The sequence below is a fragment of the Solea senegalensis genome, linkage group LG4, assembly GCF_019176455.1.
Source record: "Solea senegalensis isolate Sse05_10M linkage group LG4, IFAPA_SoseM_1, whole genome shotgun sequence".
In the NCBI taxonomy this organism is placed as follows: domain Eukaryota; kingdom Metazoa; phylum Chordata; class Actinopteri; order Pleuronectiformes; family Soleidae; genus Solea; species Solea senegalensis.
This window is the reverse complement of record NC_058024.1, coordinates 12568371-12582815: the sequence shown is the minus strand read 5'-3', so window position 1 is coordinate 12582815 and position 14445 is coordinate 12568371. Positions and strand designations below refer to the sequence as shown.

General features: G+C 40.1%; 1 protein-coding gene across 1 annotated transcript in view; it reads left to right on the top strand.

Annotated features, from left to right (window-relative positions):
- Window positions 1–14445, top strand: part of ptprga (protein tyrosine phosphatase receptor type Ga) — a 353219-nt gene that overhangs the window by 330835 nt on the left and 7939 nt on the right. The window contains exons 14-23 of the mRNA XM_044023374.1: window positions 1984–2075; window positions 4446–4537; window positions 8543–8639; window positions 9772–9854; window positions 10051–10185; window positions 10555–10689; window positions 10962–11137; window positions 13031–13166; window positions 13389–13535; window positions 13802–13895. Of these exons, the coding sequence (XP_043879309.1) occupies window positions 1984–2075; window positions 4446–4537; window positions 8543–8639; window positions 9772–9854; window positions 10051–10185; window positions 10555–10689; window positions 10962–11137; window positions 13031–13166; window positions 13389–13535; window positions 13802–13895 (1187 nt within the window). The remainder of the gene's footprint in view (window positions 1–1983; window positions 2076–4445; window positions 4538–8542; window positions 8640–9771; window positions 9855–10050; window positions 10186–10554; window positions 10690–10961; window positions 11138–13030; window positions 13167–13388; window positions 13536–13801; window positions 13896–14445) is intronic.

Below are 14445 nucleotides of genomic sequence, written 5' to 3'. Positions count from 1 at the left end.
CATGAAGGCACAAAATGACTTGGTAATTCTTCTTCATTATTGGTAAATCATGAAATCACTTTTATTTTCAGGTATTGTGTAACATCCTTCTTTGCAGCTCTTTTGGTTGACTGCTGGATTCTTTTTGGAGGACTGGATGTATATAGCATGTGATTGCTATGTAATGCTGTTCTCTCTTGTAGTTTGTAATCCAATGTATGTGTAAGCCTGGCTGCCATTCAATCATCATTCTGTAAGGCTTGATGTCTAAATGCTAAATAGTTTATGATTGCCTTCAAATCATTGACAGATAATCATTGACAGATGACAGGTCTGTTGCCCCTATTGGCAGCACAACATTCACATCAACTACTTCCAGTGTATAGTATTTAGTAGGTTGTATTGGCAGAAATGTAATGTACATCCCATAAGTATGTTTATATATGGGCTATAAATATATAAATCTCCTTTCTGGTATGTGAAGGCCATCATAGTTCTCTGATATGCCTGGAAAAGGGAGGGATGAGTGGATGAGTCCTCCATCTTCTGTAGTCAGGGTGCTAATCATTGGAGTTAAAGCTACAGAAGTGCTGTTCTCTCTCACGTCACAACAACAATATGTTGCCTGCTCCATGCAGCTTCAAACCTTCAACATGTCTCAGCAATCAGGAAGAGTTAATGGTCAAGAATGTTTACATTTGTGGATAATGTGAAACGGAAAAACCCCTGTACAACATTTCATCCCATTTTATGTCAGTGAATAAGTCATTTAATTAAATGATAGAAAGTGATTTAAAGAAAACATTTTTATATCGTTTGGTCCATGTCAATCTACTAACAGTGTTCAGTTTAGTATCGGGTTAGCTAAAGAAAGCTATTTAAAGGGGACTGTGTGTAAGAATAAGTGACATCTCGTGGGGAGACTGCAGACGGTAACAAACATAGAACTCCGCCACACTCGCTCCTCCCTTTAAGAAGCGCGTCAGGGAACTACGGTGGCTTTCACATACCAAAGAGAATGTTGTTCTTCCTTGTTAGTGTAGTAAGCTTCGATTTCAAAATGCACCCTCTGGCTGGTTTGTCTGTTCGGGCTGCTGCAGAAACATAACGAAGAAACATGGTAACACAACCTGTGTTTTTTTTTTTACACGTGTAATGGTGTTTAAATGTCACATAAAACTACCAGCTCATTTCTAAATGCCTGGTGCTTTTCGAAGCTGTTTGATGCAAAACATCACACTCTTGGACTATCAGACTAAAAATATGACAGGACACCTACCGCTGCACAACACTCCCGTGTGAGACAGCTTCTACATACGCACTTGCGATGTGTGTGTGTGTGTGTGTGTGAGAGAGATGGGAGATGGTGGTTCAAAGTCCATTTCTGCCATCTGTGTAGCTTAGAGGGAAGGACTTTTGTTGAGTTCTACAATGACACACATAAATACGTGATTGCAAACGTGTGGTTCAGTGAGTCAGTAAGGTAGCTAAAACTGTTTCAAAATCATAACCCTGTCGCTTCACCAAAGCTGTGTTTCCACCAAGCAGTATGGTGCAGTTTAGCTCATAATGGTACAGTTTGGAATGATAAAAACTGATCTGGGTAGCATTTCCATTACAGTGTGTGTAGGCCCGATGGTGATAGCCGTATTGGCTGTGTCCCTGGGCACAGATAAGTGCTGCTCACTGCTCCTGCGCCCAGTTTATGTCTGGTCACTACTAGTGTGTAATTGGTGTGTGCTCATACAACTAATTCTAATTATAGTCATTAAAAAATACAAACAAACGGCCTTGAATCATATCTTGAAATCTTGAAGGAAAGTTACACTTTTCTGTTTTTCATATGCAAATCCAATTGCTGCCTGGAAGAGACAGTTATCTGTCAACCACTGTGCTGTAACTACACAAAACAAACTGATCAAATTGGTGGAAACTGGACTCTGACTGGAGAAACTGGAGAAATCATGACTACAGGTGTAATCTCTCTGTCTCTGTCTCTTTCAGACGTTGTTTCCAAACGGCCCATTTCTATGTGGAAGACAGCAATTCTCCAAGGGTGGTGTCCAATGAGACAACACCAGTCTTGCCCATCCCAGGTGAGAATGTTTCACATGTGCAGTACATCCACTATGCAGCATTTGCTGGATACATGTTGAGGTGTATTTATTTCACTCTCAATACACTCTGGTTTGGATGAACCCTGACGTAGGACACAGACCCTGCTGCATGAAAATATGAAGCTGCACCACTTCAACTCCAACTGTGCACTGTGTTTTGGTGTGATGTTTCTACACAATATTAGTTAGGTGGTCTTCCACTCTCGGGGGTTGAAGGTCAGAGCTATTCTTACAGCAGAGGTCTAAGGTCTGAGCCTGGTTGAAGATTCAGCTACACTCTGCCATCTTCCATTGACCAAACAGTCAACACTCTCACTGGGTCCGGACACACCCACATATAGCATGTGTAGTGTCCATATTGGATAGATTAAAGTGTTGTGTGGCACTCACCTTCTATGTCCTGGACAGCACCCTAGATAGATTGTCACCATCTCCTTTACATATTCTCCATGTTTCACTTCTGTTATCTTCTGTGTAGAAATACTGTATGTTTAAAATCTTCAATTAACTGATCAATTTCATCAAATCCACCGATGATCAGACAAAAATGTGCACAAATGTGTATGCAAAGGATTAAGCTGACAGAAATATACGGTGTACAGTGTTACTAAAAGAGCCAGCTGGCAGATCATTTGTGGTTACTATGGAAACGAGAGCAACATTTTGCGGAAGCATAAACATAAAATATTTTGTGTCTCTCTTTGTATTGACAAAGACTGTGTATCAGCAGCTACTTGTGCCCTCCCAAATTTCACATAACAGTAATGGATAGATACTTCTTTTACCAGATATTTGAAAACTCAAAACATGCACACACAAACACACACTTTAACGTTCAGCGGGCATGAATCTCCCTGCTCCAGTTCACGTCCTCGGTCGAAATCCATCAGAACACTTGAAAGCTTTTGGAGCCTCTTTCCAATGGGTCTTGGCAGAGTCCAAAGGCCTCCATTCACAGCAAGTCCACCATGGCAGAATTCACCATGACAAAAAGAGCCTCTGTCGCGCACACACACATCTCCCAGCAGATGCAGGCTCATAGAACTCTCTTTTTCTTTTGGTTGCATGTTTTGCATCACTGTGGCAGGACATGTTTGCTGTTGGATACATACTCACGTAGATGAACTCAGAGCCACACTGTGAGGACATCAGAGTTCAGGGCAGCAGACATGTTGGGATGTACTCATTGACCATATGTCAGCAGGTTAACTCTCAGGAAGATCAGACCAAGAGCCCAAGAACACATTGCAAAATCCTCTTTAAGAGCATCTGCTAGATTTACAGCAAAAGCTGCTGCTACTTATGACAGAGCTTGCTCCACTAAACACACATACACACATATTTTGTAAATTTAGTGCAATGGTGACATGGGATATCATTCATGCAACAGCCTTCTTAGGAAAAAGTCATTAAAATAAATGTAACTTGTCCAGTGGATACAGGAAGTACCAGTGATATGTTTAGCTACACAGGGAAATGATATACCCCAATAATGAATCGTAAGTGTTCCAGGACCCTGGGACACATGCCCACTCTGCCCATGAGGTAATATGTCATCGCATGTGAGGTTTACTCATATCCTGGTGTGATTTCAGGACAACATGCTGGGATGTACAGGAGTGCATTGTCTGTGATACATGTCCAAGAAATAGAAAGAGATTGGATCAGTTGTCCATGCAGCTAATTGTTCTATGCAGGCCTCTCTGTGTAACACTCAGCATCCCGCTGTCTTTACTGGCCCACAAATCATTTCGACATATTTGTATCTCTAACTGTTCATCGCACAAGACGTCGGGTGAGAGCGAGCCAATGCACACTCTTGTAAATATTTGATGAGGACTAAAGCGTGGGAAGCTGTGAGAGCATTTTAGCTGCTGTGTAATGTTTTTTGCATCTTTTGCACTGGGCTCCAGTCATCTGGGCCAAGTTCAGCGACAGGAAGAACAACGGCCACTTTGCAGCCGTTTGTTTACAAGTGTTCACCATCTGAAGAAAATGTTCGCTCCTGTCCTGCGCCGTGTCGTCACACTAAAAGCCTTCACAAGCAAGGAAACACTACGACAACAACAACAAGAACAGCAATATAATAATGCAAGCTCTGTTGTGTAATATGAATTGTTTTCTACTTTGTGCTAATGCAGTGGAACAAAAACACTACTGAGCTGAATGATTGAAGAAAACGGATTTACTCTCTCTTTGTTCCATCGAGTATATAAGGCTATAACAACTGATTAATTGTACTAATTGACTACTCATCATACTAAATGAATATAAAAGTTAGTATAAACTAAATATACTAAATGAATTGCCAACTAAATAAATGGCTAACTTTATACTCCTCTCTTTCAGATGACATGGAAGCCATTCCAGTCAAGCACTTCATTAAACATGTCGCGGAACTCTACTCGAATAACCAACATGGATTCCCTGAAGAATTTGAGGTAAGTTTTAATGCACATATGGGACATCATAAACAAGTTATGACAGCTGCTTATTTGTTTGGGATGTTGTTTGTGTCCACCTGATTAATCTGCAGTCAAGCATTCACTCACTTGTACCTGCGTTTGTTGTCATAATCTTCTCCTGAGGGAAAATGTTCAGCTCTTTAGCTGCTAAATGTGCCATGCACTCTGTCTGTTCGTCCCTGACTCTCTCTCTCTGCTGTCCGATGCTTTAGGCAGGCAGCGCAGTAGAAAGGACGGTGCAGGATTTTTGAAGTGGGGTTGTGAGACACTTATACATACAGATAAACGCTCTGTGCACTCCCCTGTTCTGAGAAGCAGGTGCAAATTCAATGAAACCTGTCAGCAGCAAATAAAACAACAGGAATAATAGATTTTCGCCACTTAACAAGAGGCACACCTCATGAACGCCCCACACCAGCTAAAGTCCACACTGTGCCACTGTCGTCAGCTCAGAGAAAAAAGGAGGGAGATCCTTGTTTCGCAGTAGACTAGTAGACCAACAACTCCCTGTCCTGGATGACTTTGGTAAATTGGAGTGAGCGGATCACAGTTTCCAGTCAGAAAAGGCTGTTTGATAGCAAGTGGAAATGCTGAACATATTCTTAAGATAGTGTGATGTTGATTTCATGTGATGAGCCTTTTACTGAGAGGCTTATATCTCTTTTGTCTGTTGTCCCCGGTTGCAGCCATGTTTTCACTGAGCTCACAGATTGGATTAGATTAGATTAGATTAGATAGACATTTAAGACACAGGCACTCGCTCTGCTGCACAGTCAGTTCCCTGTAAGAGCGCTGTGCAGCCTCACTTAAATATCCCTTTAAATTGTGGTTGATACAGACAAGGTGTATAAACGTTGAGCTGAAACTTACTGCAAAGCTGAGAGGATTTCGTATTCCCATTGTCAAATTGTACCAAAGACCACATAATAGTTAGTTGAGTGAATAAGCAGTCCACCTCATGCTCTCACCTGTTCTTCAGTACATTCTGGAAATGTTCACATGAAGTTGCTCACTCTCAGTTCAAGTACAAGAGCGGCATATTTCCACAGTTCATTGTGTCCCTTCTGATGCAGTCACTGTGCTTGTTCCCGTTGTACTTCTAAAGCTCTGACTAGTATATTATCCACAGTACATGAGTATGCACTCATAAACCCAAATGTAGCAGCTCACTGAAAGATACCATTTAGTAATTTGCAGGAGTGTTTCCCACGTGTATTTAGTCTTGCTGAGGAAGAAGATATGGGCTCTCTGCTGTCTAAATACACGTCCATGTCAAATAAATATTGAAAGCGCTGGTGGTAAGAGATAATGAAGACAAAAGGCTGCATGCTGAGTGATTATGGTTATTGCAGTGAAACGAGAGGAAATTTCAGTGATAGGTAATTTAGTTTGCATGCTCCATTGCACCAGCCTAAGCTCCCTCGGCACAGAATGTTGCTCCTCTTTCTTTTCATTCTCACTCATCGCTTTGTTTCCTGCTTTTACTCCAGCCCCCTTCTTACATTCCTTTTTATATCCTTCACCACACTCTTCTTAAAAAGTGAGAGGGATGAGCCAGACCCTTCAAATTAGTTACTTAATTGGAAAAACAGAGCCCCCCACACAATGCCAATGTATCTAAACCCCCGACATCCTTGTGACCCAGTTTTTGGCTTAATAGAAACTGAAAATTGCTTTTGGATGGGACAGACTTGAATCATTGTCAGTGTAAATGCACTACACATCATAGATGGATGACAAACAGATGCCATGAATGAAATAGCTTTGTAGACATCAACCCACATGTGTCATGTCTGCACTGGGTGTTATGTGGCATGCACATGACCTTTAGTGTGTGTGCGTGTGTGCACAGGTGGTGTTTTATCAGATATGCATTCTGAAATAGACTTTTGTAGACACAGGGTTGGGCAGCATTCTGTATCGCAACCATCACAACGTGAAATGAGGAAATATCTTTGAGACTCACATGGACTCACTGTTGCTCTTAAGCATCTCATAGGGTCTCACAGGTTATTCATTGTTCATTAAAGCTTATTGCAAGGACCTTGAAATAAAGTGTTACTGTGTACATTCTTAGAGGAGCTTACATTATATCTCACACGCTTCCTTGCTTGCACTTTCCCAGAGTTGTCGATATGCACCATGTGATGAATTCACTGTCCTAGTAGAGCTAACCTGGCATCCCATTATGATCACATGTGCATGCAAATATCAATGCCAGTACTCCTTGTACCTGGTTCTTCATGTGTGTGTCAAGTTTAGATGGCACTAAAACAAAACTCCAGAGGAAATAAGATTGTTGGGTAGGAGCCAAATCCAGATCCTGCCTTCCCTGTTGGGCATGCTGAGCTTGCAGTCAACAGCTGTTTGCTTGGCAGTAAATCAACATTAAACAGGCTGCTAATCCCAGAGTAGGTTCTGATTTCTGATCTTACTGTAGCTGTTATTTCCCAGCATGCTACTCTGCGCTCTCAGGTCAACAGAATGATCCAATATGTCATGCAAGGAATGTTCTTGTATGAGCACAAGGTATGAAGAAAGAAACGCCTGCTTTTACCAAGGATGATGAAAAAGAAGGGGGTAAACAGAAAGAGGGGTTGAGGAGGTTGGAATCAGCCGGAACAGGTTGAACTAGCAGAGCAGCCAGTGAACTGTGACAGTAAGCATGTAGACAGAATGCAGGAAAATACAGTATGATGTCATGTACAACAAAATGTTCTTCAGATCTATCTGCACATTTTATCTTCATACTTTATACATCTTTATATTATTATTATAATAGTTATGATTATATTATTGTTATTATTAGTAGTAGTATTAATAACAACAACAATAATAATGATGATAATCATCAATATAATTATGATAATAATTTAATTTTCAGTTTTGCATTAAATCTTCAGTATTTGCCATTAATTGGAACAATTTGTTGTGCTTATTTGTATGTTCATGTAAAAGGATTTTTATGGACAATTTACTTTGTTTTTGTACTGCAGTTGTGCAAAAGATGATTGAAAGTTTGAAATAAATAGTACATCAGTGGCAGTTGCTGGTCTTTGAAACAGGGGAAGCTCATTTTAGGCCCAGTTATTTATTCATAAATTCTAATGAATGAACAAACAAACCAAGTACAACAATGAAGTGTGATAATTATGTAAAACTGAAACAAGGAATTGTTGGAATAGGGTTTTAATTTACAGTGTATAATATGTGCTAACAGAAATGGGCAATATCGCAGCGCAAATAACAAACAAACCAGCTGCTATTTGTTTCTTGACTTCAGACGCGCCAGTTTCTGGTGTGTTTCTACAACACTGTCAACCAAACAGTTTCTCCGATCATGCATCAGCCCAGCTTTCGCGCCCACCCACTGCTCCATTGACTCCCACAGAAGCTGAGCTTCCCTGGAAGTTTATCTATTCAAACTCCCTCCACAGTGTCAAAAGCTACTCTGTGTTGTTTCAAAAAGGTCAATTTAAGCCGTGCTTCAAGAAGAAAGAAGAAGAAAATAAGCGGATTAACAGCTGATTCTGAACAAACTAGTCAGGTAGTTGATTGCATTGTAGCACACTTTTAAGTCTGACGTAATTACAACTGTACAACTCAGAGAAAGCAGAGCTTCCCTTGCTGTCATAGAGCAACTGCCTCTGTAGTATATGCAAGTACTTGATCCTTCGGTCTTATGTGTTGATAATCCAGAGCCTGCCTTCCCGGTTGGGAAGCTCACACTCAGCAGCTGTTTGCTTGGCAGTAAATCAACATTTAACAGGCTGCTAAACCTGGATCTGATTTCTGATTTCACTGTTGCTGTTATTTCCCAGCATGCTGCTCTATGCCCTCAGGTCAACAAAATTATCCATTATGTCATGCAAGTAATGAAGACGAAGAGACCACATAGACACATGACACTATGATGTGTGTTTCCCTCTCTCTCTCTCTCTCTCTCTCTCTCTCTCTCTCTCTCTCTCACTCACTCTGCAGGCGGTTCAACGGTGCACTGCTGACATGAAAATCACATCAGAGCACTCCAACCACCCAGACAACAAGCACAAGAACAGATATATCAACATTATGGCCTGTGAGTACACACACTTGATGTGGTAATATGCCCTTTATGTAATAAACATCTACCCACTGATTCATGTGCTTCAGTGGATGTGGGCCCAACAGCTGATGTGTATGAAGACATGCAGAGAAACACGCCGCACATTTCAAATATACAAGACCTCCTGGACATTCTCGATTATCCGGAGTCAGCTAGAGGAGAGATTAACCCCTGAAAGCCTATTGTTAAACTATTGTAACACAACATTGTATTTGCACTTTACACACTCGGATAAGCTAAATCTTCAGATTCTGTTTAAAAAAACACAATGAATTATATTCCATGGGAAATGTGTAACTTGCCATGCTTTTTAGCAAACAGTGGAGGCAAAACACACAATTGTTCCTCTGTGGAGAGCCAAACACTGTCTGCTGATCTCTGCCACTATTGCAGAGTATATACATTAAATGTTAGAGCTAAAGGTCCTGGTGTACTTCCGTGCATATGCCGAGCATGTCAGGCTCCTGTAGTATCCCACTTCACCTTCGGGTGGCGCTACAAGTTTAGACGCAGGGAATAGGACGCATTCCTACCAAAGAAGAAGAAAACAATGCTACAGCTCCCTCGGTCTGGTTCACAGCTGAAAGGTCTCAAAAACAAAAACATTTTAGGATGTTTTCATTTCTGAGAAAAATTTAAAGACATCTTTTACTTCTTTTTTTTTTCAAGTTAGTTCAAACGATGTTTTGTTTTTGTGTTACCCGGTGACATTCCGCTACTGCATAGCGATAGCAGCAAACGCTACGGACTGGAGCTTTAATCAAGAAAATAATTGATAATTACAATAATTGTTAGGTGCGGCCCTAGAATGTTTTTTTTTTTTCCTTTTGTATAATTGACAAAAAACAAGTAACAGTTAACACAGACATTGTTGAGCTGAAATACCACACACACACACACACACACTGGTGCTTGACTATATTAATCTGTTATAATTACTTTGCATGTGTCACTTTGGCTGCAGCCCAGTCCTGTGTTTATAATAGTGTGTGTTGAAGGTGACACAAAAGTCAATGTGCTCTCTAGTTGGGGGCAAGTACCTTAGCAGAGCACCTGGCAGTCTTTCAGTCACTAACTGTTTAACTGTTTGCCATTTTCTCTTAAGATGACCACAGCAGAGTGAAGCTAAGGCCACTGCATGGGAAGGACTACAAACACTCCGACTACATCAACGCCAACTATGTGGACGTGAGTGATTTCTTTAAATGTGGAATACTGATTTGTTTTGATTGGGAGCATCACTCTGGAGAAGATGATAACAAATAAAGAAATAATAATAATGATGTAGGGGTCGCCACTGCCTCCCATAAAAAGAATTGTGTAGAATTGTTTATTATAACACATACAACTAAGCTAATCTAGCTTTCTACTGTTCATCCATCAGGGTTATAATAAGCCTAACGCCTACATCGCAGCCCAGGGACCTCTCAAGTCCACCTTTGAGGACTTCTGGCGCATGGTGTGGGAGCAAAATACCGGTATCATCGTCATGATCACCAACTTAGTGGAGAAAGGACGGGTAAGTTCTGGTGCTGACACAAGTTCAATGTGGATTTAAAGGCCTAAAATGCCTTTATTGTATTCACATTTATACAGAAATTAGATATATAAAGTTAACAGTGCATTTCATAGGAGTGGACAATAATAAAATACTTGTTTTAACAATATAGAACAATATATATTGATATAATGTTTCCTGAGATGTGCAAACATACTGTGAAATAGATAATCACATTGAACGTTTTACCCCAGATGTGTGAAATGTTTCTGTATTTATCAAGCGTATATACTTGATCCTGAAAATTACGTCGTTAAAAACCCTCCACAGTTTTTGACAGTGTGAATGTGTGTGTGTGTGTGTGTAAACCTGTGCGTTTGTGGTCAACAGAGAAAATGTGACCAGTACTGGCCGACAGAGAACAGTGAAGAGTACGGCAGCATGGTCGTCACACTGATGAGCACCAAGGTTCATGCCTGCTACACTGTTCGCCGCTTCACACTGCGCAACATAAAAGTAAAGAAGGTGAGAGGGGGGAACTGAAGCTGTGGTTTACATCAAGTTCATTTAGAAAAAAAGCTTGGATTACTTTTGATTTTTTTTTTTTTGTTTTGTTTTTGTTTAAAGAACTAAACTAAACAATTATTTTAAAGTGGCAAGCCTTTTTTGTTTTGGAAGAGGCCTCGCCCTCGCATTTTAACATTGTAAAGCCAACACACTTACTCATCCAGCTTTTCTTTTTGTTCTTTTTTTTTTTTATCCTATGACAAAATCTTGTCTTCTTGTTTTCCATCTAGGGTGGGAAAGGGAACCCCAAACTGTGGGCCCAGAATGAAAGGACAGTGCTCCAGTATCATTACACCCAGTGGCCGGACATGGGTGTCCCAGAATATACGTTGCCTGTCCTCACGTTTGTCCGCAGGTCCTCCGCCGCCCAGATGCCTGATATGGGCCCCATGCTTATTCACTGCAGGTGAATAAAGTCTCTATAGTGCTTTCACTTCACTTAAACACTAATCCTCACACTGTTGGACAAATGTAAATAGGTTTTGGATTTGAGTTAAAAGCAACTTCATTGGCTCACAGAAACTACACACATTGGATGTGCAGTATTAAGCCTGCAGCTAATTATGTAATCAATGCTCATTTTAACTGTTAACTGCAGCAGTGGTATAACAGCCCAACTGAGAAAGAGCCACCACCTTCCAGGTAAAGAACAGACATTCAGTGATCATGGAATCTAGAGCTGAAACGATTAATTGATTACTAAATTAATCGGCAACTATTTTGATAATCGAATAATCGGTTTGATGCTTTTTTCATGATTAAAACCAGATTTCCGATTGTTTAAGCTTCTTAAATGTGACTATTCTCTTCATTCCTTTGCTCTGGATAACAAATAAATCTTTAAAAGTCAATCATTTTGGTTTGTGGACAAAACAAGACATTTGAGAACATCATCATTTCCAGGTTTGACGAACACCGATCAACATTTGTTAACATTTTCTTATATTCTGAACACCAAACGATTAATCGAGAAAATAATCGACAGATTAATCGATTATGAAAATAATCTTTAGTTGCAGCTCTAATGGAAACATTGTTTTGAAAGTCCTCTCTTGATGTTATAAAATGTCTAAAATGGGTGTCAACCATAGACTGTATACAAAAAGTGGATGTTTCCCGTTGTCCCAAGGGAGCCAATGCATAAGTAAAAGTATATTGAATAGCCATGGTGGAGACTGTGCTGCAAAAAGTTCTCAAACTCCATTCGAATAAAATTCTATGGGACAAGGACAGTACTTCTCACTTGATATATAATCAGTAAGACAGTAAATGGAGTGGAGTGGACACCAGTGTGATTGACAGTTGGCATCGTCCAATGTGTGTCTGGTTGTCGGTGACACCTTTGAACGATATGCTGGAGACTTATCAGATTCAGTTTTATTTAACTTTTAGTGCCCTGAAAGTTGGGGGGAAAAAAGTGTTGTTCACTGTATTTGTGCTGTTTCTACTCAAGAGCTGTTTTAACAACGCTTACATGTTATATTTAGAGGCAGGAAATGCACTAGTAATTGGAGGTGGTGGTAGGTGAGGTGATTCGGTGGTGTGGGATTGTACCCACACATTCTGTACCAACAAACGCACACACACACACACATGCATTTTGTATTCTATATAGCACAGTGACACACGCACATACACCCTGCTATTGTAAATCAACAGGGGATTTAAAGTCCTGCATCTGTAAATGCAGTATAGTATGTGTCGATTGTATCAGTGTCTATAAATCCACCTTTACATCATCTCTATTTCTTGTTTGAGTGACTGAAGCAGCAGTGACAGGTTTTCTCTGACAAGAATTGTATCAAAATATGGCATAAGGAATGTGACCGTTTTCAAATATGAGCATATCAACTGTATTATTTTATATATTTGGTATATTATTGTACCTGTGTATATGATAATCTATTACAAGTCAGTATGTATATATATATGTATATATATATATATAATATACTGTGTATGTATATATATATATATGCATATGATAAACAGAAATTTAAATTCCCTTTCCTTTATTTAAATCAAATAGTATCTCTTTGCCTCACACAGTACAACATCCACTGATCTTAATCCTCATTTCAATTTAGATATTGTATAACAAAAGGACCTCAAGAGATGTTATCAAATGTGGATGTCACACAACGGAAATGGCGGTTTCTGACGACAACGAAGCACATTATGTGCTGCCCTAATCGGTCGTGCCTTTCATGACATGCAATTACGATGTCACTGCTTTAATTGGAGTCCCATCATTCCCCTCTAATGATGTTCTGTGCTTTCTGACTGTGTTGTGTTGCAGTGCTGGAGTTGGTCGAACAGGGACATACATCGTCATTGACAGCATGCTGCAGCGGATAAAAGACAAGAGCACAGTTTATGTACTCGGCTTCCTCAAACACATACGCACCCAACGCAACTACCTAGTCCAGACAGAGGTTTGTATGTGTGTCTTTGTGCCCACCCAGTGTGTTTCGGTGTCATTGTGAGTTTAGTTAGTTCAGGGAAATGGGTCCAAACTCTCTTACGACTTACTGTCCAAGAGTTTCTACAATCTGTTAAAAATATATACATTAATATTATCAACATCAGAGACAAAGCTCCTAACCCATAACACACCCATAATCTAAACACATTTTTGTTTGTCTTTTGTAATTCAGGAGCAGTACATTTTCATCCATAATGCCTTGATGGAAGCTATTTTGGGGAGGGAGACAGAAATGGCAGCCAGCCAGCTTCACAGCTACTTCACCAGCATCACGACACCAGGGCACACAGGCCGGACACGTCTGGATAAACAGTTCAAGGTGAAGGGACAAAAACTGCACTGGTGGCACAGCTGGTCAAGAGTGATTATTTTAAATGATGTTGTTTAATATGTTCACTGGATAGTCGGTAACTCACACAGCCTCATTCACATGTAGCAGGGTGTTGTTCCACTGTAGTCTACCTTCATTGCTTCACATTAGAGACACGCTCATCCGGTCGTCTGGTCACAACAGTGTGGCCCTTGTTAAAGTCTTTACACCGTCATATTTCTTATGATGGATATTTCTTATCCTCTGTGTTTCAGCTGGTGACACAGTGCAACACCAGATTCGTGGACTGCTTCAACGCGCAGAAGGAGTGCAACAAAGAGAAAAATCGGAACTCCTCTGTGGTGCCGTGTGAGTGATACACTCGAAAAAAATGTTACATTTGAAATTAAGCTGTCAAACCATGGGAAATAATAACTTCCACTAAAAACAGCAGTAATTAGTAAGCTCTCATGCTCTTGAATACATCATTAATATTGGACTTAACAGCATCTAACAGCATTATGGATGAAATTAATTTTTAAAAGTGTAAAAAAAAAACACTTAAGTTAGCAAACATGATTACTTTTACAAGTAATGAATCGAAGCTAATGACCAAGGTTCAGTTTTAGAGAGAGAAATGCCTGTATCTATTATGGCCTTGGTCACAGGTCATACCCCACTGTAAGCCCACATTTTAATGAAAAACTAAAATATCTATGCAGCTAAATGGCACCAACCTTGAAAATCTAATGAAAACTATTGTGGGTACAATAAAAAAACAAATAAATCCCCACTGGGGTTTTCAGGAGGATCTTTCCTTTCTTGTTCATGGTTCTGTGCAGACTAAATCATCATCAAACACTTTTGGTTAATAATCTGCCCATGCCAATAAAAATCTATCTAGGATTTGCAGAGTGGG